Source organism: Esox lucius, chromosome 11 (assembly GCF_011004845.1).
Source record: "Esox lucius isolate fEsoLuc1 chromosome 11, fEsoLuc1.pri, whole genome shotgun sequence".
Lineage (NCBI taxonomy): Eukaryota > Metazoa > Chordata > Actinopteri > Esociformes > Esocidae > Esox > Esox lucius.
This window is the reverse complement of record NC_047579.1, coordinates 22,583,795-22,608,042: the sequence shown is the minus strand read 5'-3', so window position 1 is coordinate 22,608,042 and position 24,248 is coordinate 22,583,795. Positions and strand designations below refer to the sequence as shown.

The 24,248-nt window shown below is 45.0% G+C and overlaps 1 protein-coding gene across 5 annotated transcripts in view; it reads right to left on the bottom strand.

Moving 5' to 3' along the window:
• crebbpb (CREB binding protein b) overlaps positions 1 to 24,248 on the bottom strand; it is a 56,622-nt gene that overhangs the window by 7,804 nt on the left and 24,570 nt on the right. For 2 of the 5 annotated variants that reach the window (XM_020051050.3, XM_029123135.2), the window contains exons 3-19: positions 21,414 to 21,551; positions 15,903 to 16,161; positions 14,689 to 14,802; positions 12,130 to 12,390; positions 11,141 to 11,225; positions 10,673 to 10,810; positions 10,364 to 10,481; positions 10,046 to 10,232; positions 9,879 to 9,941; positions 9,335 to 9,456; positions 8,620 to 8,811; positions 8,191 to 8,508; positions 6,462 to 6,638; positions 6,140 to 6,335; positions 3,586 to 3,704; positions 2,372 to 2,611; positions 1,677 to 1,765 (exon numbers count right to left, since the gene is read on the bottom strand). In XM_020051050.3, coding sequence (XP_019906609.3) covers positions 1,677 to 1,765; positions 2,372 to 2,611; positions 3,586 to 3,704; positions 6,140 to 6,335; positions 6,462 to 6,638; positions 8,191 to 8,508; positions 8,620 to 8,811; positions 9,335 to 9,456; positions 9,879 to 9,941; positions 10,046 to 10,232; positions 10,364 to 10,481; positions 10,673 to 10,810; positions 11,141 to 11,225; positions 12,130 to 12,390; positions 14,689 to 14,802; positions 15,903 to 16,161; positions 21,414 to 21,551 — 2,816 coding nt within the window. The remainder of the gene's footprint in view (positions 1 to 1,676; positions 1,766 to 2,371; positions 2,612 to 3,585; positions 3,705 to 6,139; positions 6,336 to 6,461; positions 6,639 to 8,190; positions 8,509 to 8,619; positions 8,812 to 9,334; positions 9,457 to 9,878; positions 9,942 to 10,045; positions 10,233 to 10,363; positions 10,482 to 10,672; positions 10,811 to 11,140; positions 11,226 to 12,129; positions 12,391 to 14,688; positions 14,803 to 15,902; positions 16,162 to 21,413; positions 21,552 to 24,248) is intronic. The other 3 variants (XM_029123134.2, XM_029123136.2, XM_029123133.2) reach the window with 2 other exon arrangements.

The following is a 24,248-nucleotide window of genomic DNA, read 5'->3' as shown; positions in this document are numbered from 1 at the left end:
CCAATTCTAAAACAGATCCCCTAACTGTGGGCTGGTTCGCTTCTGCCAGCTCAGGCTTAGAGACCTGGAACACTATAAACCCCTGGGTATAAAATCACACAGCTAAGACCTCTGGCAAAACTTCTAAATTAATTACAGATTTCTGGAGTTACGGTTAACTTATGTTCAAGAGCTAAGGGTTATTGTTGCTAGGTAACAAGCTGAGATTCCCGATAAGAAGCTGCCAAGGAAGCCAATCTGCTAAAATTAAATGACAAATACTTTACTCAGTGGGTAACTCAGAAAACTGTATGGCCACTCCTAATAAGGCCCACTTGAAGAGGTTGATTTACCAGGCTTATATGAGCCGTTGACCAGGTCGGCTACTTTTCTGAACTACTCAGTCCCTCCAACTCACCACATGAAGCATTAGTTACAGGATGGGTATGGATTACATCAAACGATAACGATGGTCATGCCAGCACTGGGACAGGGTTCTCAAAGCATCTCAGGTGGCAAAAATCGGGACAACGTTGTTTGCACATTGTCCATCAGTATGATCTAAAAGTCCAAAGGGAGGCCCTCCCTCCTCTTGGTTCTACACTTTCTTCCTGTTTTCATCAGGCCAGGTAGGAGAGGGGAGAATGTGCTGGAATAGCCATGGGATGGAATTGAACGCATGCTCACACCTTTACATGCATTTTTGAGGAAGAGGCTTATAGCGCTAGAACACCTCAGGTCCCAGCACTACAGCTCTGAAAAGCATTGTGAATACTAGCTGTGGATATAAGAGCATCTGCTACCTGACTCTAATATAAACACGTTCTGTAGGTACCCAGAACACAGCACAGGCATGAGCAACCCGAGGAACCTCATTTTCTGATCGGTTCACTATTTGGTAAAACTTTTTTGTGGAACCTGGTTGCAGAAAATATGAAAGTGGACTTCATTGGGTTTTGCTAAGAATAACTGTACTTTATGCCACTGCGATTCATTTGAATAGATGCAATAAAGGCTCACACTCCCCAATAGTCCAGGAAGTGAAATGGCCAGTCATTTTTCCCAATACACATTTGGACAAGACTGCTGGAAATTGTGCTCCCAAACATTGAATAAGTACAGAAAAATGTGGGGAAAACCATTAATTGAAAACATTACAAAAACATGACAAGACAGAGAAAAGGATCGCAAAACAACCATTTCAGTTTTCTCCATATCTTTGAATAAATGGTTCACTAAGATTGTGGTTCCTGCCACACATTCTGAATCACGAAAAACCAGCATATTTGTTGAAATGTGTATGGGGAAAATAAAAAGCTGTTTTTACTTCCCAAAGCAGAATCTTGGAAATGGGGGGCGGAGCCTGTGAGATGACACGCATTAACAACTACTTAACACCAGGGGGAGCAGTGGTGCTGATATTGAAGCACATCTGTCCTGCAGGGAAACCCAAGACCCTGCCAATGTAAGCTACACTTTACTGGACACCATGTAAGACTTGCAGTATTTATTATGCAGTATGTGCCATCAAATTTGTAGACAAATCTCAGAAAACTCTGATAATGTGTTTCATTGTGTTTCATGTAGCCAAACTCTCCACATGAAATAGCATACATCATCCCATTCTCTCTCCTTCCTTCTAAGTAGCACCAACCCTGCCTACTTCACCCTGGTTTCTGCCCAGCATGTGGTCCTACCTGTTCTGGTAACTGTAGTAGGTGCCGTCTCTGGAGATGGTGCACAGCTGCTTGCCATAGCAGCACAGGGTCTGGGGTGAGAACTCATACTGCCAAAGAATGGGGAGAAAGGGTTGGTCAACACCAAAGCAAAAACACTATCAGCACCAATCCATTTCAACATTGTTCACCATTTACACACTTAAAGTCCTCAAACTGCCTGGTTCCCAGGTATTCACTGATAATCAAAGGTTCAGGCTTAATCCCCCAATAGCCCCATACTCACTATGCAGTGATCTTATTTGGGCTCACATAGGACAGAGGTGCCTAACCTTTGTTGCTGTCATTTGCATTTCAAAAACGTTGCTAATTATATTATCTTTTTACAGAAAGTGATTGAATAATGGACACTGAAACCTCCATTTAATTAAATTATCTTTGCCAGAAAGTGATTTGATCAAACAATAGCAACGTAGAAATTATACAAAAGGGGTCCAAAGTCACATTTTTCAAATCCCCAAGTAACTTTCAGTTAATTTTCTGAATAACAATAATAAATACAGCCCAAACCCTTTTTGTTGGTCCTGGAAAAGCGCCAATGGCGAAACGATTACGTACACAGAGTGGATGTTTCTTCTCATCACAGCGCTCCCTACTACGCACTACTCATATGCACACCGCTGGATGACCCAATCAGCACTACACCTCCACCTCACCTTCCGGCCGCAGCAGTAGCCGAGGCTCATCATGACCGGGTCGATCTCGGCCTCGAACACCTCGGCCAGCTTGGTGCAGTACTTGTAGACGCGGGACGTCTTGCGGTTGTAGATCCAGGCATTGTTGAACATCAGCCAGATGTCATCCACATACTGCCAGGGCTCCTGGTACTGACCTGTGTCCAGCTTACGCTTTATGGTGGACAGGTCAATAGGCTTCTTTACGATGTCAAAGTAGTCCTGGAAGGATGGAGATTTATTAAATCACTATCCAGCAAAATCAATGAGATACGGTTACGAGGGAACACCACCATCAGCCGTAGAAGGAAGGCTTCTTTTGAAAGAAATGAAAGCTGTTATACTGCCTGAGGTTGAACTCTCCATGGAAGACATGTCAGTTCATTCAATCTTTTGAAGTGAAATAATGAGGGAAACCTGATGGTTGGTTTCTGGTGTAAAAGGTAGAGCGTTGCATTGACACTACACTGTTGGTGGGCTGCTGGTGTAAAACGTAGACGGTCACATTGACACTACACTGTTGGTGGGTTTCTGGTGTAAAAGGTAGAGCGTCAAATTGACACTACACTGTTGGTGGGTTGCTGGTGTAAAAGGTAGAGTGTCAAATTGACACTACACTGTTGGTGGGTTTCTGGTGTAAAAGGTAGAGCGTCAAATTGACACCACACTGATGGTTGGTTTCTGGTGTAAAAGGTAAGGCGTTGCATTGACACTACACTGTTGGTGGGCTGCTGGTGTAAAACGTAGACGGTCACATTGACACTACACTGTTGGTGGGTTTCTGGTGTAAAAGGTAGAGCGTCAAATTGACACTACACTGTTGGTGGGTTGCTGGTGTAAAAGGTAGAGCGTCAAATTGACACTACACTGTTGGTGGGTTTCTGGTGTAAAAGGTAGAGCATCAAATTGACACTACACTGACGCCAAGGATAATGAGGGTACTGTATTAGTGTGAGTGATACTGATAATGAGAAATTAAATCTACAATGAAAACTGCATTGTGTTCTGATAGTTATCACATGGACTTGGTTATGGGACGGATCTTTAATCGTAATTGAGCAACATTGTATCTATGGAATCTGCATATACAATTCAGTACTGAGTCAATTTCACAGATCATTTTCCAACACGGAATCAGCATGAAAGATGTAGAATATCCCTGGGTGTGTCCAATAGGCGTATGCGTGTCCACTCACAGGGATCCCGAGTAGCATGGGGTCGACAGGCTGTCTGAAGGGCAGAGACTCTGGGTCTTGCCTGTAGAGGGCCTCTAGTGTGGGCATCAGGGCCTGGCGCAGCTCCTCAGGTTTAAAAACTGCAGGGAGGACAGAGAGCATAGAGGTTAAAATGCAGGTCCAGAAATCCAAATCTCCATGAGCCCTTGATCAAGGCACTTAAGACTAAATTGCATCTGGAAAAGAGCATACAGCACAGGAAAGTAACACACATTGTTTCTGTATTCCACCCCTTTGGATTTGAAACAAAAATATTGTGTTGCGTAATTGGACAATTGGCTTCACAGCTGCATCTAATCTGGCAGGTGCGTTGGCATCATTAGCACATGCACAAGAGAGCTGTCAAGTTTTTTGCATTGGGAGTAGGTAGCCGGTGTGTGTCAACCCGAGGACCAAAGAAATGTCAATGCCAAGCTGGCCATTATGATGCAAATGAATCCCAAATGGATCAGAGGCATGGCCAAAACTCCAGGCATGATGAAATCAACTGTTTTGTTCACGGGTTGGCTCAAGGAAGACGTCTATAGTGTTTGACCAAAGAGAGGCTGACCATTATGAAGAAAAAACAAAGAACTTTCAAACAGATTACCAACATTTTCTAGGAGGTAGGTGTGAATGTAAGCCACTAGCATTCACAGAATGCTTGAAAGAAAAATAGGAAGGCCTAAAAATTACCAAAGAGTTTTGGAAGTTTTGGAAAAAGGTATTGTAGACAAAAGAAAAATACTAACAAAAGGAAAAAGTGTAGAGAAGGAAAAAAGTAAGGGGGTGTTGTTGGGCATGTTTGGAAGCCACTGGCTCACTTGTCTTCATTGATGTAACACCTGACAGCAGTAGAATGATGAACTGCACTGCGTGCTAAATCACTGAAATGCTGGGGTCAGGGATGAGTTTATGAGGGTTTAATGTACTGATGTTTTCCATGACAATGTAATGAAAAGATCAAGATTGATTCTGTTCTAGAGCTGGATGATAATTCAATAAATATCATTAGAGTTAAAAAAAATATTCAAAAATGAAAATACAAATAACAATTACTTATAATAATTTATATACTTAATCAGTATATAAAACAAAAAAGGTTGTGTTAAGTAAATGTTATGATTATATTGATGACATAGATATACAAAAATATACCGCCATTAATTTCATATATAAATGTTAATATATAATGATGTAAGTTTTGCGCCAATATGTGCCAATACACAATATATGCCGCTCTACGTTTACAATAGCCAGTTCATTACATAAATCACTTGGTTAAATAACATAGATCCCTCCTACTGACAGTGAGTCCTGTAGTCGTGGCTAGCTATATAAAGCAAGGCAGAAAGGCATTCAGTTACTGCTTGTTTGAATGCTATAATGGGTGACCGATATATCTTAGCGTGTGGTATGACTGTTGGCACAGGAGTTTTTGATTCCAGGTTCCCAGAGACGACAACCCTCCTGGTCACGTACAACTGTGTCTAAGGATTCACAGAGAATGGGGCAACAAACAAAAAAACACCCAGTCAAAGACAAGCGATTAACAGCTCAATATATGAGTGACGCACACAACAGCATGTCATCACACTCATCTGGTCAGTCCTTGGGAGGGGCTACTGAAGCAGACCACCACATCGGGGAAGGCGGCTACTAAAGCAGACCACCACATCTTGGATGACAGGCTACTAAAGCAGACCACCACATCGGGGAAGGCGGCTACTAAAGCAGACCACCACATCTTGGATGACAGGCTACTAAAGCAGACCACCACATCTTGGATGACAGGCTACTAAAGCAGACCACCACATCGGGGAAGGCGGCTACTAAAGCAGACCACCACATCTTGGATGACAGGCTACTAAAGCAGACCACCACATCGGGGAAGGCGGCTACTAAAGCAGACCACCACATCGGGGAAGGCGGCTACTAAAGCAGACCACCACATCTTGGATGACAGGCTACTAAAGCAGACCACCACATCTTGGATGACAGGCTACTAAAGCAGACCACCACATCTTGGATGACAGGCTACTAAAGCAGACCACCACATCGGGGAAGGCGGGCTACTAAAGCAGACCACCACATCGGGGAAGGTGGGCTACTAAAGCAGACCACCACATCGGGGAAGGCGGGCTACTAAAGCAGACCACCACATCGGGGAAGGCGGGCTACTAAAGCAGACCACCACATCGGGGAAGGTGGGCTACTAAAGCAGACCACCACATCGGGGAAGGTGGGCTACTAAAGCAGACCACCATGGCCCAAATAATTCAGGCTGTACTAGATGCAAGCAGGGGTCCCATCTGGTTCTAGATGGTGGCCATAGAAACAATTGGCTACGGAGTGCATGTAATACCACAGTTTCAGAAAAAAAACATGGATGTAAGTATAATTTTTTTTATGTGGCTGTAGGTATAACTAATTAAAAGCTGGGGGGGGGGGGGGGGGGGTAGGGGGCGTCCTCAGAAACAAATCATGAGAAAATCAAGGCTGTAAAAGTACAGTTCAATTAAAATTCAGTTCTTACTTTTTTTGCGGTTCTGGTTGGGAGAGGTGGACACAGCTGTGCTGATGGCACCTCCCTCCTCCTCCTCTTTGGGTTCTGTCTTTATCTCCGGCTTCTTCTCCATCTTTGTCTCCATTGGCTCTTGCTTTGGCTCCACCCCGTCCGGCTCCTCCTTCTTGACCATGAGGGGTTTGGTGTCTTTTGTGTCTTCGTCCTGCTAAGGGGCAGAGCTACATTTAGAGTGCGCACTTGAAATAAATAGAGGACACTACACTCAGAAATAAATAATAGGAGTTCATACTCCTAGATCTTTGTTGATAGTATATATAATATTCTGGCTGACCTCCATTTTGAAGTCACTGGGCTGCTTCTTTCCCGAGCCACAGTCATCGTCCTCGTCTTTGAGCTCAGCTTTGGGCTCCGTTTGGGCTGTGTCCGGCAGGGCCTGCTGTGAATGGACCTCGGCCACAGAGCCCGGGGTGGGCACACGGTTATCTATACTGGCCGCCGAATGGGACAGCTGGAGGGGAAGATAGGGGTGTATACCAATATTATAACAATGTCATTAAAAGTCATTCAGAGCCTTCAGGTGAAATCAACACCGTACTGCCTGCTTATTTAAACTTTATTATTACTCCAAGTACTCTGTCGCTTCAGTACATTGTTCTGAATGAGGAAAAGTTCCACAATAGCATCAAGGTGTAATAAAAGTAGCAATGGGTGCTTTCATCACAACTTTGGCTTGGTAAAGGCTCAGTGCTGACCTTTCTTCCACCTGTACCGTTATCGAACAGATCAATTAGTAGGAGATCAGAATTGGCATGTATCTGTAAACTCCACCAGTGATTCCCTCTTATTGTAATCAGAGCAGGGCACTGCCAATCTGTAAAGTGCATCCACAGAAAAACTTTTACCAAGCTGAGCGCAGTTTACTATCGCATCAGCAAACAGCAACTGTGTCCTGCACCCGATGTTCGGAGTTTCAAGCTACCGAGTGAAGTCAGAGAAACGCAACTGGCTATGTCTGTATTAATGCACTCGTTGGGGTTGAACTATCATTAAGTGGCGGTCACATTGATGAAAATAAGGTAGCCATCGTCTGAGCGAAAACCAAAGAAAGTAGCTTGCAAGCTAACGGTCACAACTCGATAGCGACAATCAGTTACAAAAGACAAGTGTCATACAGGCTAGAGATTTGGCAGCAAAAATAAGACCTACAATTGGCCCATCAACCTTTTTGGAAAGGAATGAAAAAGATGCAGTAGTCTCTCCAGAGCTGTATAATATGTAGGGTGTAAATTTTCAAAGGCAAAACTGCACAGAAATGTTTTAAACAAAACAAAAATACTTATTAAATAATACTTGACATAAGAATAATCCTACTTTTATATCATAACTGTTATTAATCTGCCTGTGCTCATTAGCTTTAGAGAGGGATTGTGTTCATAAAAAAAAAAATGAAACCCTCTTTTCTTCCACCCCTCCCCGCATTATAATGTACAAGGGATGGTTTCTACAGGAAACGTATTCAGTGCCGTGGTGAGTGTATTGTAGGAAATACTTAGGAGTGTTTGTAAAGTTACAAATATAATGGGAAATCATGGGGCAGTGTGTGTGCTACATCCAGCAAAAATACATTTTCTACCCCCTCTTTAACCCCTGTCCAACACAGTTTTATACCGTACATGGAATACATATTGCCTCATTTGCTCATAGCCTGTTGCTTTTATTAAGAGTCTGAGAGGCAATTCCTTGAGATAACTTAGGTTATTATTAGGGAATTATATTAAGAAAGTATTGTCAAATAATGTTAAGAAAATAAAGTTGACAAGCTTGAGAGACTGGTGGAGAGGGAGGACGTTTTTGCCATATATAAAAAATAAATTTGTAGCATTTCACACATCAAGCCTTTTGTGTTGTTGAAGTGAGCCTGTTGGCGCACCACCCCTGTCCCCCATTGGGAAAAAAATGTAGGGGAAACGCTGTCAACCCTTGTAGTCTAACCATAAAACATCTAGTGAGCAGACACACAAGGAGTGGATATAGGAGTTATTCCTCAGCGGTTGTCTCACCGGCGTGCTGGGGGGCTGCGGCTGCACCGAGCTGGGCTGCTGCATCTGGCTGGGAGTCCCTGGCGGCTGATGCTGCAGGGGCGTGAGGGGCTGGGAGGGGGCGGCTGGGGACTGCATGCCCAGGGTGGAGGGCGGTCGGGCGGGGAGGCTGCCGCTGGGGACGTGGGTCGGGGTGGAGGACGGCGACTGCTGAGGGGGCTGGTGGGGGTGCTGGAGCTGCTGCAAGTTAGCTGAGGCGTTGGGCGGCGGGGTGGCGCGGGGCAGGGGGGGCTGGGGGCCCAGGGAGCTCAGGGCGTTCAGGTTGGAGTTCTGCTGCTGCTGGAGGGAGACCGGATATTCACACCCCATCAGACGCAGGCATATTCTAACACCACAATACGCTGAACTGCCAGCAAAGACTAACCACATCATTGTGTTTTCCCTCCTCACCTGAGTGACAGCTGCCTGTGACTGGCCCATGGGGCCCATGTTGCCGACCCCCATCCCTCCAGGGGCAGCGCTGGGGGGGAACTGGCTCTGGGGCAGGAACTGGCTCTGATTAGCCGTCTGGCCCACCATGCTGTTAGCGTGCTGGCCCATCATGCCTTGCGCCTGGGGCATCCTGGACGGGGACATGCCCATCTGGGGAACGAGAAGAAAAGGCAGAGACACACATTAGAAAGGGAGGCAACCGCGCCACATTGAGTCAATGCCAAGGAAAACAAAACAGACATCTAAATGGTGTGGGGGGGGGGGCAAGCCAACCCGACAACACTCCATATGGAAGGCCTGGGGCATAATCAACCAATAAACAGCATTGATTAAAAACCACAAGGCAGAGACGGATGAAAAGGCAGAAGTAGAGGAATATTAAACAGGACAAATTCACTTAACGGACAAAACCCAGCAGAGCCCATTTAAGAAACGCCTAGTTATAGACCAAGGGGAGAATCAAACAAGAGACCAGAGTCCCTCTCCTCCATTCAATTGTCCACCATTCAGAGCAACGTGTGTGTGTGTGTGTGTGTGTGTGCGCGCGCGCGCGCGCGCGCGCGGGGGGGGGGGGGGGGGGGGGGGGGGGGTAGGACAGGGCAGGGAGCGAGGCAGGGTGCAGAGACGAGGAGATAAATGAGGGGGTTTAGGGTGAATGTGGAGGACGTCTCACCGCTGGGACAGAGCCCATGTTCATCTGCTGCGGGTGGTTCATGGGGGAAGCGGCTCGGGTCCCCATGGGCGCCTGGGAAATCTGCACATTCTGCATCGCCATGGGGTTGAATTGATTGATTCCTGTGGGGGACAGGACACACATCCTATTAGAGTCGTGTAGGCAGCCCTCTGAGATGTAATTAATTACCCTATGCTCTGAGGAGTCGGAGTCATTTAGGAGCCAGGTCATTAGAACGTTTCTCCAACGTGTTCATTTGCACTAATAATGCAAGCACACAAACAAACATGTTTGGAAGTCACAGGTTGGTGAGGAAACTGTATTAGTGATGTACTACTCCTGGAGAACCTAAACCCTTCTGGTTTTCATCCCATCATGAACTAATTCAGATTAGGAAGAGCAGGTAGAACCAGTCAGTACGTCTCTCCTCCAGGACTAGTTAACCCGGATCTAAAGCCTGTTAAAGAGCCAACTGGTCACCATGGGGAGGACAGCGAGCAGATGAGTGTGAATGAATGAAAGGGTCTAGGTGGAGGACAGTTACCTTGAGACACTTGCATGCGGGGCATGATCTGATTTGGCACGTTAGGCATAGGCACAGGTCCATCTGGGGGAGAGGAGGATCAGAGGAGGATCAGAACAATGAGGAGGTAGAAATTAGACCAATGCCTGGTCACTAAGACAACAGCCTCAAACAGGGAGAATACTCACTGGCTGGTCGTGCGGCCTGGCCTTGGCCCATGGCGTTGAGTTGCGGGGCCATGCCGGCCTGCTGCTGGACCCCTTGGGGCCCCCCTGCTAAGGGGCCAGGCTGCTTCTGAAGCCGCGAGCGCCTCTTCTCCTCCAGCTCCTTCTGGATCTTATAGATCTTCTCCGCCAGGAAGTGATAATACTCGTCCTGTAGGGTGGGGGGTAGGAAGTGAAACCCAGCGTAAGCGCCCATGGCTTTGTGAAAGGCCAGAATGGGGCCATTGGATGTCAAGGATGAGGCCACAGGAGTTTCAACATGCTGTCAGCCGTGGGACCTACCCTGCTGTTGGCTGACTCGTACATGTCCCCCTCCACCTTGCGGGCGTACGCCACCAGGTTCTCCATGCGCCTGTCCTTCAGTGCTGCCGGGTCGGGGGTGGGGAATATGGCTTGTACACTGGAGGGGGACAGCATGAGAAGGGATAGTCAATAAGACCGTCTCAGTACCCTGCCAATGGCCCGGACTTCCGTAACGACGCCCTAAGGCGAACGTGACGGCCCGGGCCCAGTGGTCCGCCCAACCACGCGACCCTGACGGTCATGGTGGCGGCGGATTTGGTGGCGGAGGTCAGGGAAGGCTCTACTCACAGTTTGTGCACCAGGTGGGTGCGCAGGTCCTGAGTGACGTGCTCGTGCCACGCCTTCCTCACCCCCGTGGCAGACAGAGGGTTGGCACCGGGGAGGTTGCCCATGCCCCCTGTGCCCGGCCCGTCTGACATCAGCTGACTGGAGGGAGGGAAATGTAGGATGTGAGAGATGGCCTAGATATGGTGTCTATGTGGAAAACGGCTGTATATCCTCTGTGACTAAAGAGGGCTAATGTAGTTATCGACAGTCTTCTATTATTTAATCACATGTAAAATAATACGCATGTAATACAGCTATCGATGGTCTCCTATTATTTAATCACATAAAATAATACGCATATAATACAGTTATCGACGGTCTTCTATTATTTAATCACATGTAAAATAATACGCATATAATACAGTTATCGGCTTTGAAAAAAGGAGGCGGGTTAAAGACTAGGAGACTCCAATGGGCAAGCAGACTCACTTGTTGAGTGACGAGGGTAGCGACGAGTCAGAGTGCATGCCAGCGTCTGAAGGCACACCCATTCCTCCGGACATGTTCATGTTGCCTGGGAACAGCCAACCAGTCAGCATTAAGACCACATGAACCCTGACCACTAACTACACCGTACTGTACATGAGGCTCTTCCAGACGAGCCCTTTACCTACACCAAAATGAATGAACCAGTCAAGACAACGACAAATGAAGTGTTTTCACGTAGCCAATGTCTGGGAATTAAATATTTACAGACTCTAATGGCCAATTATTTTTTTTAATATTATTTGAAACAACTTCATGTATCAAACCCAATCCAAATGTCTTAAAGTTTTGAATAATACAGTAACTTGGCCTCCACCAACGACACTGTCCAGCCATGAAAATGCACACCACACATGAGTGTTTTACTGATAATAAATAATGTTCATGAATAAAATGGTTCTCATGCAAAAATATTCAGCTGGACATACAGAAATAACAGATGGACTGTTGCTGTGGTAACCTTCTCAAAACTTTGTATCATTTAAGCAAGATTAACCACACACTGCTGCTTCCAATTGGAGGCTACTGAAGTCAAGTGGGAAGTAGCTAGAAATGTAGAGACAAGCATGATCTGGCGAGACCCAATTGGCACGTTTTAGCATGCATGTGTCCACTAAACTCAGCTTGCACTCCTAAACAATGGAATAAGGCAAAACATAGTCCACTCTTAACATATTCTGTTTAGGAGCAGAAGACTGTATTGAGATAGAAAGTTTCACTGATCAGAAAACATCTCTCTCCTGTCTATAATCCACCCATCCACTGGGCTTCCCCTCCCGCTGGGGGGTGGAAAATAACGCTGGCTTCAGACTTCCACATCCAGCGGACCATCGTTCCCCTAGTTCTACCTGTGATCTCAGTCAGTGACTCTCTAAACTCGTGCTAACATTACTACTACCCCCCCCCCCCCCCCCCCATGTTCAGCCCAGTACCTAGAGCATTGATGGAGCGCAGCTGTTGGTGCTGCCCGGCCGGGGTGGTGTTCTGCCCCCCAGGTCCACCCTGGGCTGGGGCCTGGTTGCCGTAGGGGAGTCCCAGGGCGGCGTAGGCCCGCTGCATGGAGCTGGGGTCGATGTGGCCACTGCTGGCACCGCCGCTGTTCATGGAGGAACCCGGGGAACCGCCAGGAGGGCCCGCGCCCACCGTGGCACTGATGGCACTCTGCAGGCTGGCGCCGGGAGAACCCAGCATCGCTGAAACGGAAACAGATACTTTTTTTTACGACATGCTGCTTTGACAATACAGTCACTTCGATCACCCCGGTAAGGAATGTTTTTAACGAATTGAACGAAGAAGAGTAGACAGAAACTAAAACCTACTATACATCGTTTTGGGTGGAGGATACAGGCAGCAGAGGATTGGAATCACACTACATTGCTTCCCGTCTGAGAAAAAGGAACGGTGTCGGCTGACCAACAAAACTGTCTGAGGGTGTTGTTTTTTTTACCGTACTGAGTATTATAACAATGTAACAGTCCCCTACATATGAGTGACTGGAGTTGTTTCATACTTAACTAGGATCAAAAAATTAATGGAGTCATGTTTATAGCACTTTGTGGCCGTGTGCTTCGCTGGTGTCCCAATCACACTAGCAGTGGGTAGATATCTTTGTCCTTGTTCAATATTGCCATTGGACTTGTCTCAACAGTGTTCCAATCAGCCACAACATTGCAGGAGAGCCAGGTTGACTCATTCTATCTGGCTTTGAGAAGACTACTGGGAGCCCTGGCCTACTGGGAGCCATGAACACAGAGGCTTTTCAAAAGACAGTAAGAGCAGCAGTATGAACTACTAACAAAAAATCCCATCTGGACATAGCTTCCTCCCTCATATCTCTGACAAAAAAGCAGAACAAAAAGATAGGACTTTGCCAGGCCCAACACTGATAAAACATTAGTGCGCCCCTCCACAACAAGGTCTGTTTTGTGTTACTTTCGATGAAAATCAACCTACATACTTTGCCAGAATTCTTTGGCAAAGATTAAAAGTAAAGTAATATTTTTGTCATGGAAGAAATCTGTACATCCTATCTTTATACATTTTCACAATCTAAAATAATCAATTTCCCTGTCCCAGAGTTCCACTACAGCTGTATGACAGTGTGTTGAACAGTGAGCATGAGAGAGCATGTGCACGAGGCCTCTGTGGGGGATTTAAATCTGTCACTGCTCATCTGGCCAATCAAAGAAGGGGATCTCCGTCAGCTCCTCCCCCACTGATAGCGGAGCTCCCAAGCCCCTCCCCCAGGGTGTCAGATTACAGGCCCTGCAATTCTACAGGAATCCTCTGCTGCTCATGATTTTACGGCCAACGAGCCAGCACAGAGCAACACAGAGCCAGGGGAGATGGCCTGCAGGTGGCGCCCTGGAGACAACTCGGCCCTCAGCAACACCACAGGCTCTGATGGAGGATTCCAGGACTATCCTTTCACCATGCTCCTCAGAGAACCTCAGAAAATATCTCACAGGTTTCTCTGGATAAAGGTATATGCTATTCAATGTGTAATAACATGTGGAAGGCCATTTGTCAACATAATACAATCAATACGTTTGACAACACACAGATGGCGAAACATGCTAATACCTGTGCACTTTTCTAAGTCATTTATTTAAAAACATTTCAAGATTAACATCACAGAACCAACAGTATCATTTTCCATTGGCAATGCGGCCCAGCAGCTACCTGCTCTAATTCTGCAATGTTTCAAAGGTGCCCTCCACAACTTTCTGTTTTCGCCTTTTATCAAGTTATGGATATGATTCAGATATGGACTCCACTGCCCACTCTAGAACACTAACATATATCGATGGTCTTTCTCAGCTGCTGTTAATCTTGCCAGAAGGCCCAGTAACTAGAAGGACGACCCAGTGATGGCAAACCGTCTTGACCGTTAAAATGTAAAACCCCTACTAATAAGCTGATTCCACAAACCCGCACACATTCAAGGTCCCCTCACCCAGAGCAAGCAAAGCAGCACCAGAGCAATAGCAAACCTTCCCAATATTAAATTGAGACCATTAGTTTCATTGAACTCATCACTTGGTCATCAGTACACTGCGTTAATGTGAATTCCCAAAAAGCTGGAATATTGTTTAACTGGGCCACAAAACATTTTACTTAAAGATGCCGGTGTCAAGCCAATACGGGTCCCCAGAAATGGTGTAGTATGTTAAGCAAGTCATCCAATATGTATTGACTTTCACACATGGAATATCATGGATAAGAGGTATGGCAGTGATGCCAACAATAGAATGTGCACATACAAATAACTTAGACAACCAGGCCAAAACGGAAGGTTAACATAACAGTTTGTTATTCAAAAAAGGCCAAGATAAATAGATCTGCTTCTAAGACATTAAAAATACACAAGAGAGTAAATTCATATTTTTATTTTCACTGAGAGAAAAGTGAAACGTGCCCAGGTGTCTATATGCCTGGCTGCATCTGAAAGGTCTTAAATGTCTGTGACAGTAAATGGCTCCGCTACTTACGCTGCTGGTTCCTCTTGTCACTGGCGTTCTTCAGTGGCAGGCAGACGGGACAGTCGTGCCGCGTGCAGTTCTTCCAGTGGGAGATGATCTGTCTGGACGACGCGCAGTGAGCCACTGGGGGAGGGACAGAACGATGAGAGGAGAATGAGGAAGAGGGGTAGACAGAAAGGGAAAGGAGAAAAAGGTGAAAGCAGAAGTAAAAAGAGAGACAAGAGAGACAAGAGAGGAAGAACTTAAAGACTCACTAAGGTAAGTAGAACATCATGTCCAAACTACTTAAAACGTTATGAATAACCACTTGAGCACATAAAACCTCATAAATCATCAGATAAAACAATTATTGACTAAGGTAACTCTGGCCTAACAGGCTCTGAGAAATAAAAGGAAATTATTACCAGAGGGATTACAGTAGCATGGGAAAGTACTCAGAGCTGTTCACTTTCTCCATGTTGTGTTCAGACCGCACTTTTACAAAAAGTTTGCTGTAAATCTATATTCAATACCTCTTTTTTTGTATTCATGTTCGCCAACTTTTTGAAAATTCCAAACTGACAGTATTGTATGTAGATTTATGGCAAACATATATATCAGTTAGAAATTAAAATGCAGAGAAAGTAAACGGGTCTGAAGACTTTCCCAAAAGCACTGTATATGGTGTTAACCGTCAGGCAAAGTACACTGATACGATATTCAGGGGCATTAGAGAAATGTGGACCTTAATTCCACCTATATCAAAGCTTGACTTATTTAAAATGTAACTGAAGCGGAAGTCAGGATTTTCTTCTTAAAGGCTACAAAATGGGTCATTCAACCTCTGTTCCCAAAATAAGCTTGTCTTAGCTAAAGACAAACCTTCCGTATTTGAGTAATCATGAAGAAGGCCAGCCTCTAAATGACATACAAGATGTCAAACCCAGCCCAGATCTGAACCAGCAAATCCAAACAAGGCATCGTATTGGTTAAAGGTCAGAATTCATTGACCTACGCAGGCCCTTAAATGTACTGTAAGCCGTGCAGTCACCCAGACAGAGAGACTCAGCGTGGCGACAACAGCCACTTGAGGACTTCCATTAGGCCTAAGCACCAAAGCAGGCATTTAAACAAGTCCCTGCGGGTGTTGTCCCTAGAAACCATATGTACCGGGGGACGGGGGTCCCAATCTGTAACTAACAGGAGGGAGGAGACCCAACCAGTGGAGCAGGACAGACTCTCACCCTGGCAGGACTTGCCGGCCTGGCAGTGGGTCATGTGGTTGAGGACGTTCTTCATGGTGCGACAGTGGGGCAGGGCGCAGGGGTGCACCTCCCCGTTGGCCTGCTCCCGTCGCTGGCACTTGTGGGCGTGGAGAAGGAGGACCAGCTGTTGCTGGATGAGGGTGCGCTTCTCCGGGTCGGCCGTGGGGCCCGTCGTCGCCGCCGCCGACCCCCCGACGCCGCCGGGTACCATGGAGGACGCCTGCTGTTGCATTTGGCCCTGGGGAGGGAAACCGGAGGGTTTGTTAGGAGTGTCACTTCGCCAGACCCCTGGAATGGAACGGGACTTGGAAGTGTGTGTCGAAATGGAACCAGCCCGTCCCTGTAATTGAGGGTATTTACTTAGTTCCAGATTAACAAAACTGCAATTCATTGTCTGATATTCCGTAGTGAGGCATAAAAAATAACCCAAAAATATCTTCAGAGGGATTTTAAGGTATACAAACTACAGCTGTAAAAGTTAACGTATTAACGTATTGCACTTTTCTTGATTGAGCCTCAGAATCATCCATAGTTAGTGCTCGACTTGGGCAAGAGCGGTCACTTATTGACTTGCAACAGTGTACGGGTAACTTTACTGACTTGCAACTGTGTACAGGTAACTTTACTGACTTGCAACAGTGTACGGGTAACTTTACTGACCTGCAACTGTGTACAGGTAACTTTACTGACTTGCAACAGTGTACGGGTAACTTTATTGCCGCTTGATTTTGAAACCAGCCTAAGTGTGTTACCATTTAATAAACATACACATATTTGGTTTTGGCCAAACACCAATTAGAAAAGCGAATTATCTCCAGGCCCTCACATGAACCCCATTCTAACCACATTTTAGCTTAAAGATCTAAGGCCAAAACCACGAAAAGCATCGGTGTGATTCAGTGTTGGAAAAAATGCCTGCAGCTTTCCAGATAGGGGGGCTGCTATGTGTTTTGTACAGAATCAGGGCTCAACAATAATGATACGCACCTTGCAGCACTTCATTGCGCGCTGTTAGCCAGTCAAGAGTTGAGCAGTGATGTGATGTGTCTGTCTGGTATTGTTTTTCAATAAAACTTTTAAAAACTTGCATGAGATACTCGATTGAAGGCAGCGAAGGATAACTACGAGCTAAAATGAAAGCAAACATTTACCTCAGTGTTTGCCTACGGACAATTTTTGCTAATGTTTTGTTGACTTGTCATTTCATTCATTTTTAGAATTAGAAATGTGATGAAATACATTTTTTTTTTATGTTTTATAAATCCAGAATGCATTTCATAATGGATTAGATATGTTAAGTAAAAAATATAATATGCTGTAACATTGATCAATTAAAACTTTTGGAAGAAATTGTGGCAAGTAAGTTTCAAACCATCCAAAACATTTTAACGTTGAGCTCTGAGAATCCTAAAATAACCATTATTGTACTCGGTGCCTTGATCAACAGCACAATTGCAGGAGATGGTAAAACTACTGCAACTTTCTATTTCAGTTTACATGGGCAGCAAAAAGATTCTGCCAGTCATTGTGGTCATTTGAGGGGAGAAATTTAAGGGCCATGACCAGGTTTCTAATGGACCAACTTGGAAAACAAAGCTCCTGCACTTAATTTAAAATCAATCACTGTCCATTGTTAAAAAAACAAAAAAAACAATGTCTTAAACATAATGCATTGCTTCATAAAAAGAAGTGTTTATTTATACAGATTTGAGCACATTCAAATATGTCGATTATTTACGATTAACTACAGAAGTTTTTGCAATTAATTGCAATTAATTATTGTAATCATTTGACAGCACTAATAAAAACAGCTCAAGAAATATGTTTTATGAATGCATTATTATGATAAACACAAGTTGTATTGTAGCAAATATAAATGCTCCCAAAAACTGGTTTAAAGTTACAAAAACACTGTATACAGTGGGGAGAACAAGTATGTGATAACCTGCAAAGTTGGCAGTGTTTCCTACTTACAAAGCATGTATTGGTCTGTAATTTTTATCATAGGTACACTTCAACTGTGAGAGACAGAATCTAAAACAAATCCAGAAAATCACATTGTATGATTTTTAAATAATTAATTTGCATTTTATTGCATGACATAAGTATTTGATCATTTACCAATTCCGGCTCTCGCAGACCTGTTAGTTTTTCTTTAAGAAGCCCTCCTGTTCTCCACTCATTACCTGTATTAACTGCACCTGTTTAAACTTGTTACCTGTATAAAAGACACCTGTCCACACACTCAAACAGACTCCAACCTCTCCACAATGGCCAAGACCAGAGAGCGGTGTAAGGATATCAGGGATACAATTGTAGACTTGTACAAGGTTGGGATGGGCTACAGGACAATAGGCAAGCAGCTTGGTGAGAAGGCAACAACTGTTGGCGCAATTATTAGAAAATGGAAGAAGCTCAAGATGACGGTCAATCTCCCTCGGTCTGGGGCTCCATGCAAGATCTCACCTCGTGGGACATCAATGATCATGAGGAAGGTGAGGGATCAGCCCAGAACTACACGGCAGGACCTGGTCAATGACCTGAAGAGAGCTTGGACCACAGTCTCAAAGAAAACCATTACTAACACACTACGCCGTCATGGATTAAAATCCTGCAGAGCACGCAAGGTCCCCCTGCTCAAGCCAGCGCGCATGTCCAGGCCAGTCTGAAGTTTGCCAATGACCTTCTGGATGATCCAGAAGAGGAATGGGAGAAGGTCATGTGGTCTGTTGAGACAAAAATAGAGCTTTTTGCTCTTAACTCCACTCGCCGTGTTTGGAGGAAGGAGGATGAGTACAACCCCAAGAACACCATCCCAACCGTGAAGCATGGAGGTGGAAACAATACGACTGCACCGTAATGAGGGGAGGATGGATGGGGCCATGTATCGCGAGATCTTGGCCAACAACCTCCTTCCCTCAGTAAGAGCATTGAAGATGGGTCATGGATGGGTCTTCCAGCATGAAAACGACCCGAAACACACAGCCATGGCAACTAAGGAGTGGCTCCGTAAGAAGCATCTCAAGGTCCTGGTGTGGCCTAGCCCATCTCCAGACCTGAACACAATAGAAAATCTTTGGAGGGAGCTGAAAGTCTATATTGCCCAGCGACAGCCCCGAAACCTGAAGGATCTGGAGAAGGTCTGTATGGAGGAACGGGACAAAAATGTGTGCAATCCTGGTCAAGAACTACAGGGAAACGTATAATTTCTGTAATTGCAAACAAAGGTTTCTGTACCAAATATTAAGTTCTGCTTTTCTGAAGTATCAAATACTGGCAATAAAATGCAAATGAAATACTTAAAAATTTTACAATGAGATAGTCTTGATTTTTGTTTTAGATTCCATTACACACAGTTGAAGAGCACCTATGATAAAAATTACTGACTTCTACATGCTTTAAGTGGGAAAACCTGCAAAATCGGCAGTGTATCAAATACTTGTTCACTCCACTGTACATCGTCAGTTTAAAGAACATGCTACATAATTACCCTCAAAAACCCCAGTTTACATGGGAATTTTACTTCCGTAATACTGGGCACACACTTCTAATGATGGGTTCCAGATTCCTTATGGTGAAGAAATGGATGTGTGTAAAGCCAACGATGTTAGTCAACAATCCATGCATTATGGTGATACTGAGCTCTTTGGCAGCCCCGATATTTACACCACTACTTCTCAAAAATAGAATTTGCTATGGGAAAAATGTGCAATGACTAAACAGAGATAGGCCAAGATCAAGAAGGGGAGGTTTGATGATGATGAAGATAGGGAGGTTTGTCTAAAAGACAAAAGAGTGGGGGAGGGGAGGGTGAACAGAGAAGAAACTATTCTCAGTCTATGAATAATGGGACGAAAAGATGTAAAGAAAAGCCAAGAAAAAAAGAAGTCTTGGTAAACAGCCAACTATTTCACATCCAACTCCTTTAACCTTTTACCAAAATAGAAACGCTTTAAACCATTTCCTCTGTAACATGTTCATTAGCCCCTTTCCTTGCTCCTGGAGGAGAGATTTGCATGCAGTATTTACTCTGTGCCTTGAAAGAGCCCCCTCTCACTTTCCCTTCTCCTTGCACAACTAGAATAATTGCTCAACGATATTCTGAGTGGACTGACTTTTAACAAATGTTTCCACCTTCCGGCACACACTCTCCCATTTTGCATTCCAGGCCTGGATTTTTGGAAGAGAAGAGAAATATGTCTGACTAATTGTTACAATACTTTAGCACTGTAGAGACCACTGGATTGGCGATCAACAGTTAAGACCAGGGATGGACGAACCTTTTGGCTGGAGGACCAGATTGGGATTTTGAAGGCCACACGCTTTCACAAGTTTTGTGATGTACAATTTGTTTGTCAAAAATAATTTGGCCAGAAAAGGGCAGTTAATAAAGGTCCATCATTTCCACATACTTTAACTCAAATCGTAGCTGTTTCAGAGTAGTCTGATGTGTTTAACCGCTGAGAAAATGTTACTATTACTTAATAACCTACATTGAGTAGGGCTCCTTGTTAATACTTAATGTAGATTCAGCAGGACTCATTATTAATAATTAATCTAGACTGATTAGGGCTAATTATTAATTTCAGTAGGGCTAGTAGGTAATTCTAAATAGTCTAGATTGAGTTGGGCTCGTTGCAGGGTATCTGCAGGTTTCAGCAAGTTAAATTTAAGACATTTTAATGCCACTTCGAATTAAATTTAAGACCAATTTCACAACCCCACGCAAAAAATAGATAAGGACACCACTTCGACTGAAGTACCCACCGTTGTTAGGGAATAAGCCTACGGCTAACAATAACGTTACTGGCTGTACTGAGAGGGACCTTCGTCTGTGATACGACCAAACAGAACTGAGGAATGCCGGGAATTTGTTGGAGGCTTTTCGTAGTGTTTTTGTGTTTCTCTCACTTCATATGGGATTCCACAGATTTAATTCCCATTGTGCAATAAATGTAAAATTGTAAGGTATTTTATTTAGTTAGATTAATTTAAAGACTTTAAGGACCAACGGACTAAGTTAGTCATTCTAAATCATCTAGATTGAGTAGGGCTAGTTAGTCATTCTAAATCATCTAGATTGAGTAGGGCTAGTTAGTCATTCTAAATCATCTAGATTGAGTAGGGCTAGTTAGTTATTCTAAATCATCTAGATTGAGTAGGGCTAGTTAGTCATTCTAAATCATCTAGATTGAGTAGGGCTAGTTAGTCATTCTAAATCATCTAGATTGAGTAGGGCTAGTTAGTTATTCTAAATCATCTAGATTGAGTAGGGCTAGTTAGTTATTTGTAATTTGAATGGAGGGGGGGTATGTTGCCTCAGTTAGCGCCTCCAGTCATGCTGGAAGTGTGTCCGCCTCTCCCTTGACTGCTTTACAGCCTTTAAGTGTGGTTCAAATGACAACAGACCCTCCCCCTGCAGGCCACGGGATGGCGTGCTAACTAAACACAGCCCTTAGTTCTTCTTTTCGCCAAGATTGAGGAACTTACCAGGTTTGGCACACTGCTGGTCCCCTTCAAGTCGCTGGGGAACGGAGGCAGGCTATTGGCGAGGGCTGCCTTGTTCTGGAGCTGCTGCTGGACCCCTCCCTGGCTGTACTGAGTGAACGGACCACCAGGCATACCCATCTACAGAGAGATACACCGAAACAGAAAGGAATGACAGTTAGGACAACCACTAAAGAGACCGGGATCTCATGGATGGATCATGGCAATGAATGCCTCATCCCTCACTTCCCGACAATTTGATTCAAATAGAATTGGGTGCCAAAGCTGCAACAGGTTTCCCTTCTCTATAAAATAGCACTGATGGGACAGAGATTCCGTGTGAAGTGTGTCTTGTGGGGGAGATCGTTGATGTGCCGCGGCAGGTCTGGTGGTTGACAGCTGCCTCTGTGCTTGAGATAAGAGGAACTGGCCACTGTTACAAGGCCTCTCCAAATCACGCCATCTCGTCACCACATTAACATCTTATAGTAAACAAGGAGATGATCTAAAGCAAACAGCACAGGCCAGGCATAAATGGTCTAAATATAACAGCACAGACTAAACGGGAAAGGCATAGACAACCTAAACCTAACAGCAACAAGGAAGCACAGGTGCAAATACACTGCTTGTAAGGTCACTTGTTGAAGATTGCCTATTGTATTAGAGCTTGTGAAGAAGTATGAAGGTGCTCATTTTAATGGATAACAATAAGACAGTTAGTATGTAGATTGACTCACGTGACTAATTACAATATGTCAACTTCACACATCTATATAAAGGCCAAACCCAAAAACAGAGAAATACAGCTCAGAAAACAAAACAATAAAACTGGAAGGCTGACAATGAATGAATGTATCTACAACCAGTGAAAACTTCATGAATGTCTTCCCAATTAGAAGAGAACAAATCCTAGAGAAGACACTAAAAAGCCAACATGAGAGCCAACAGGTTGTGCGGAGACAGCTGCAAGTATAGAGAGAACAGTTCAAATCACTATTGTTCATCTGAAGCTACAATCACCAGAATAAAACAATCACTAGTGTTCAGCTGAAGCAACTATCATGACATATAAAAAAGGGCTTCAGAATAAGAGTCTTCATACCAAGCAAGGATGACCCATATATAACGACCCTGGCTGAATGGCTTAATGGACGAAAGCAGGAAGGCATAAACTATTCCCAACTCCAAACTGGACATTGCCCCCTTTCCTTATGCAGCCCATGCCCACACCCCTCCAGCAGATTGCTGCTTGCTCCCGGGCCTGGTCTGTGCGGAAGGGGCCCCGCTGTCAGTGCTCCAGCAGATGAATGGGCCAGCCCAGCCCCGGTGCAGAGACCTGCAGCCACGCTCACCAGCTGAACGCTAGCCTGCCTGACGCCAGCCCCTCCCCCCTGCACGCCGGAGCGCTGACTCTCGCGCCGTCTCTCACGTACGCTTCAGCTTGTTTCCCTCTCGCTCCATTCTCTCTCTCGCAGCCTGTCTGGCGCACGGCACGAAACGCAGCGCTGGCTCATTGGCTACTCCAGTTAGAACGGTCTTACTCCCTCACAGGCACAGTCTAGTGTTCACAGACAGGAACAAAGGGCTGTGCAGGAGCATCAACTCCACACCACCAACGAAGAGCCAAACATTAACTACTACCGGACGGCTAAGGACGGGATGAAGTTTCTGCAGTCTTTCCTTCACACATCCTCCCACTCTGCCCCTCTTTCTCCCACTTCTCCTTGCTTTCCTTCCTTCCCCCCAACAACACAGATCCCGTGAACATGGTTTGGAGCCAGTGGTGAGTAGACAAAACGAGAGTTATATGACAAAAATGAGTGAAATCTCAAAAAACATTTGGTCAGTCAAAATATCATGTCTTTTAACAAACATTTTAACACTAAGGCAGAAAAAGATGTACAATTACTCATTGTTTATTTGTATTTTTTTGCACACTGCTTGCATCTGAGGATGGTCAGACAAAAATATGCTTACGCAGCTCACCCATGTATTTAAATAGCAGGAAATTCCCTTCCACTACTATTTTTGTGAAAAGCACCAGTAGCAGTACTGAAACTACCAGTGAACCAGAGGAGCCCTTCTGGCTGAGATTCCCCCACATTGTTGACAAAGACAAACAGCAGCAGATGAGGCCTATTTTAATTGAGGTTGGGGGGGGGCAGTTTAGAACTCATTCCCTGAAATGCTGTGTGTTCACTTTCCTCCTTTTCACAAAGTCCAATTAAGGCTTATAAAACCAGGTGACAAATCAATTAACTTCCACTGGAGCACAGTAAAGCGCACCACCTCAGTCACGTTACAGCGGAAAGGAAAGCCCCAAAAACACAGAGCTTAAGTTGTGTTGGACCGCAGCGCGTCTGCTGACGGCTGGTCTGACGCTTCCGCGTCGGCCGCACTTGAGCGGCACGTGCTAGTCCTGTGGCAGCTGTGCAATGTCAACACAACCAGAGCCAGTTCCCGTCTTTCATCTAGCAACCACAGCCTACCCAATGTGCCACAGGACAACTCCCCTCCAGGACTCTTTCACTCCAGGCATTAAGTTAGAAGGGGAAGATACACCCATGATGGAGCTCACCCAGGCCTCACTCAGCTAGAGTCGCAGCAGTGGCAATTCCATGCCACTCCATGCCATTACAGTTTACTAATCATTTGATATAATCATGACTGGCAAAAACAAAAGGACAATTGTCGTATACGTCCCGTCCCATCTGATACAAACGTAAAAAACGTGTAATTAAAAGAAGTCTGTATATGATGGGCAGTCGTCTGCTGATCCTTGTCTTTCTAGAATTATATAAAGAGCCTTGAACTGGAAAAGGCCTACTTACCTACCTA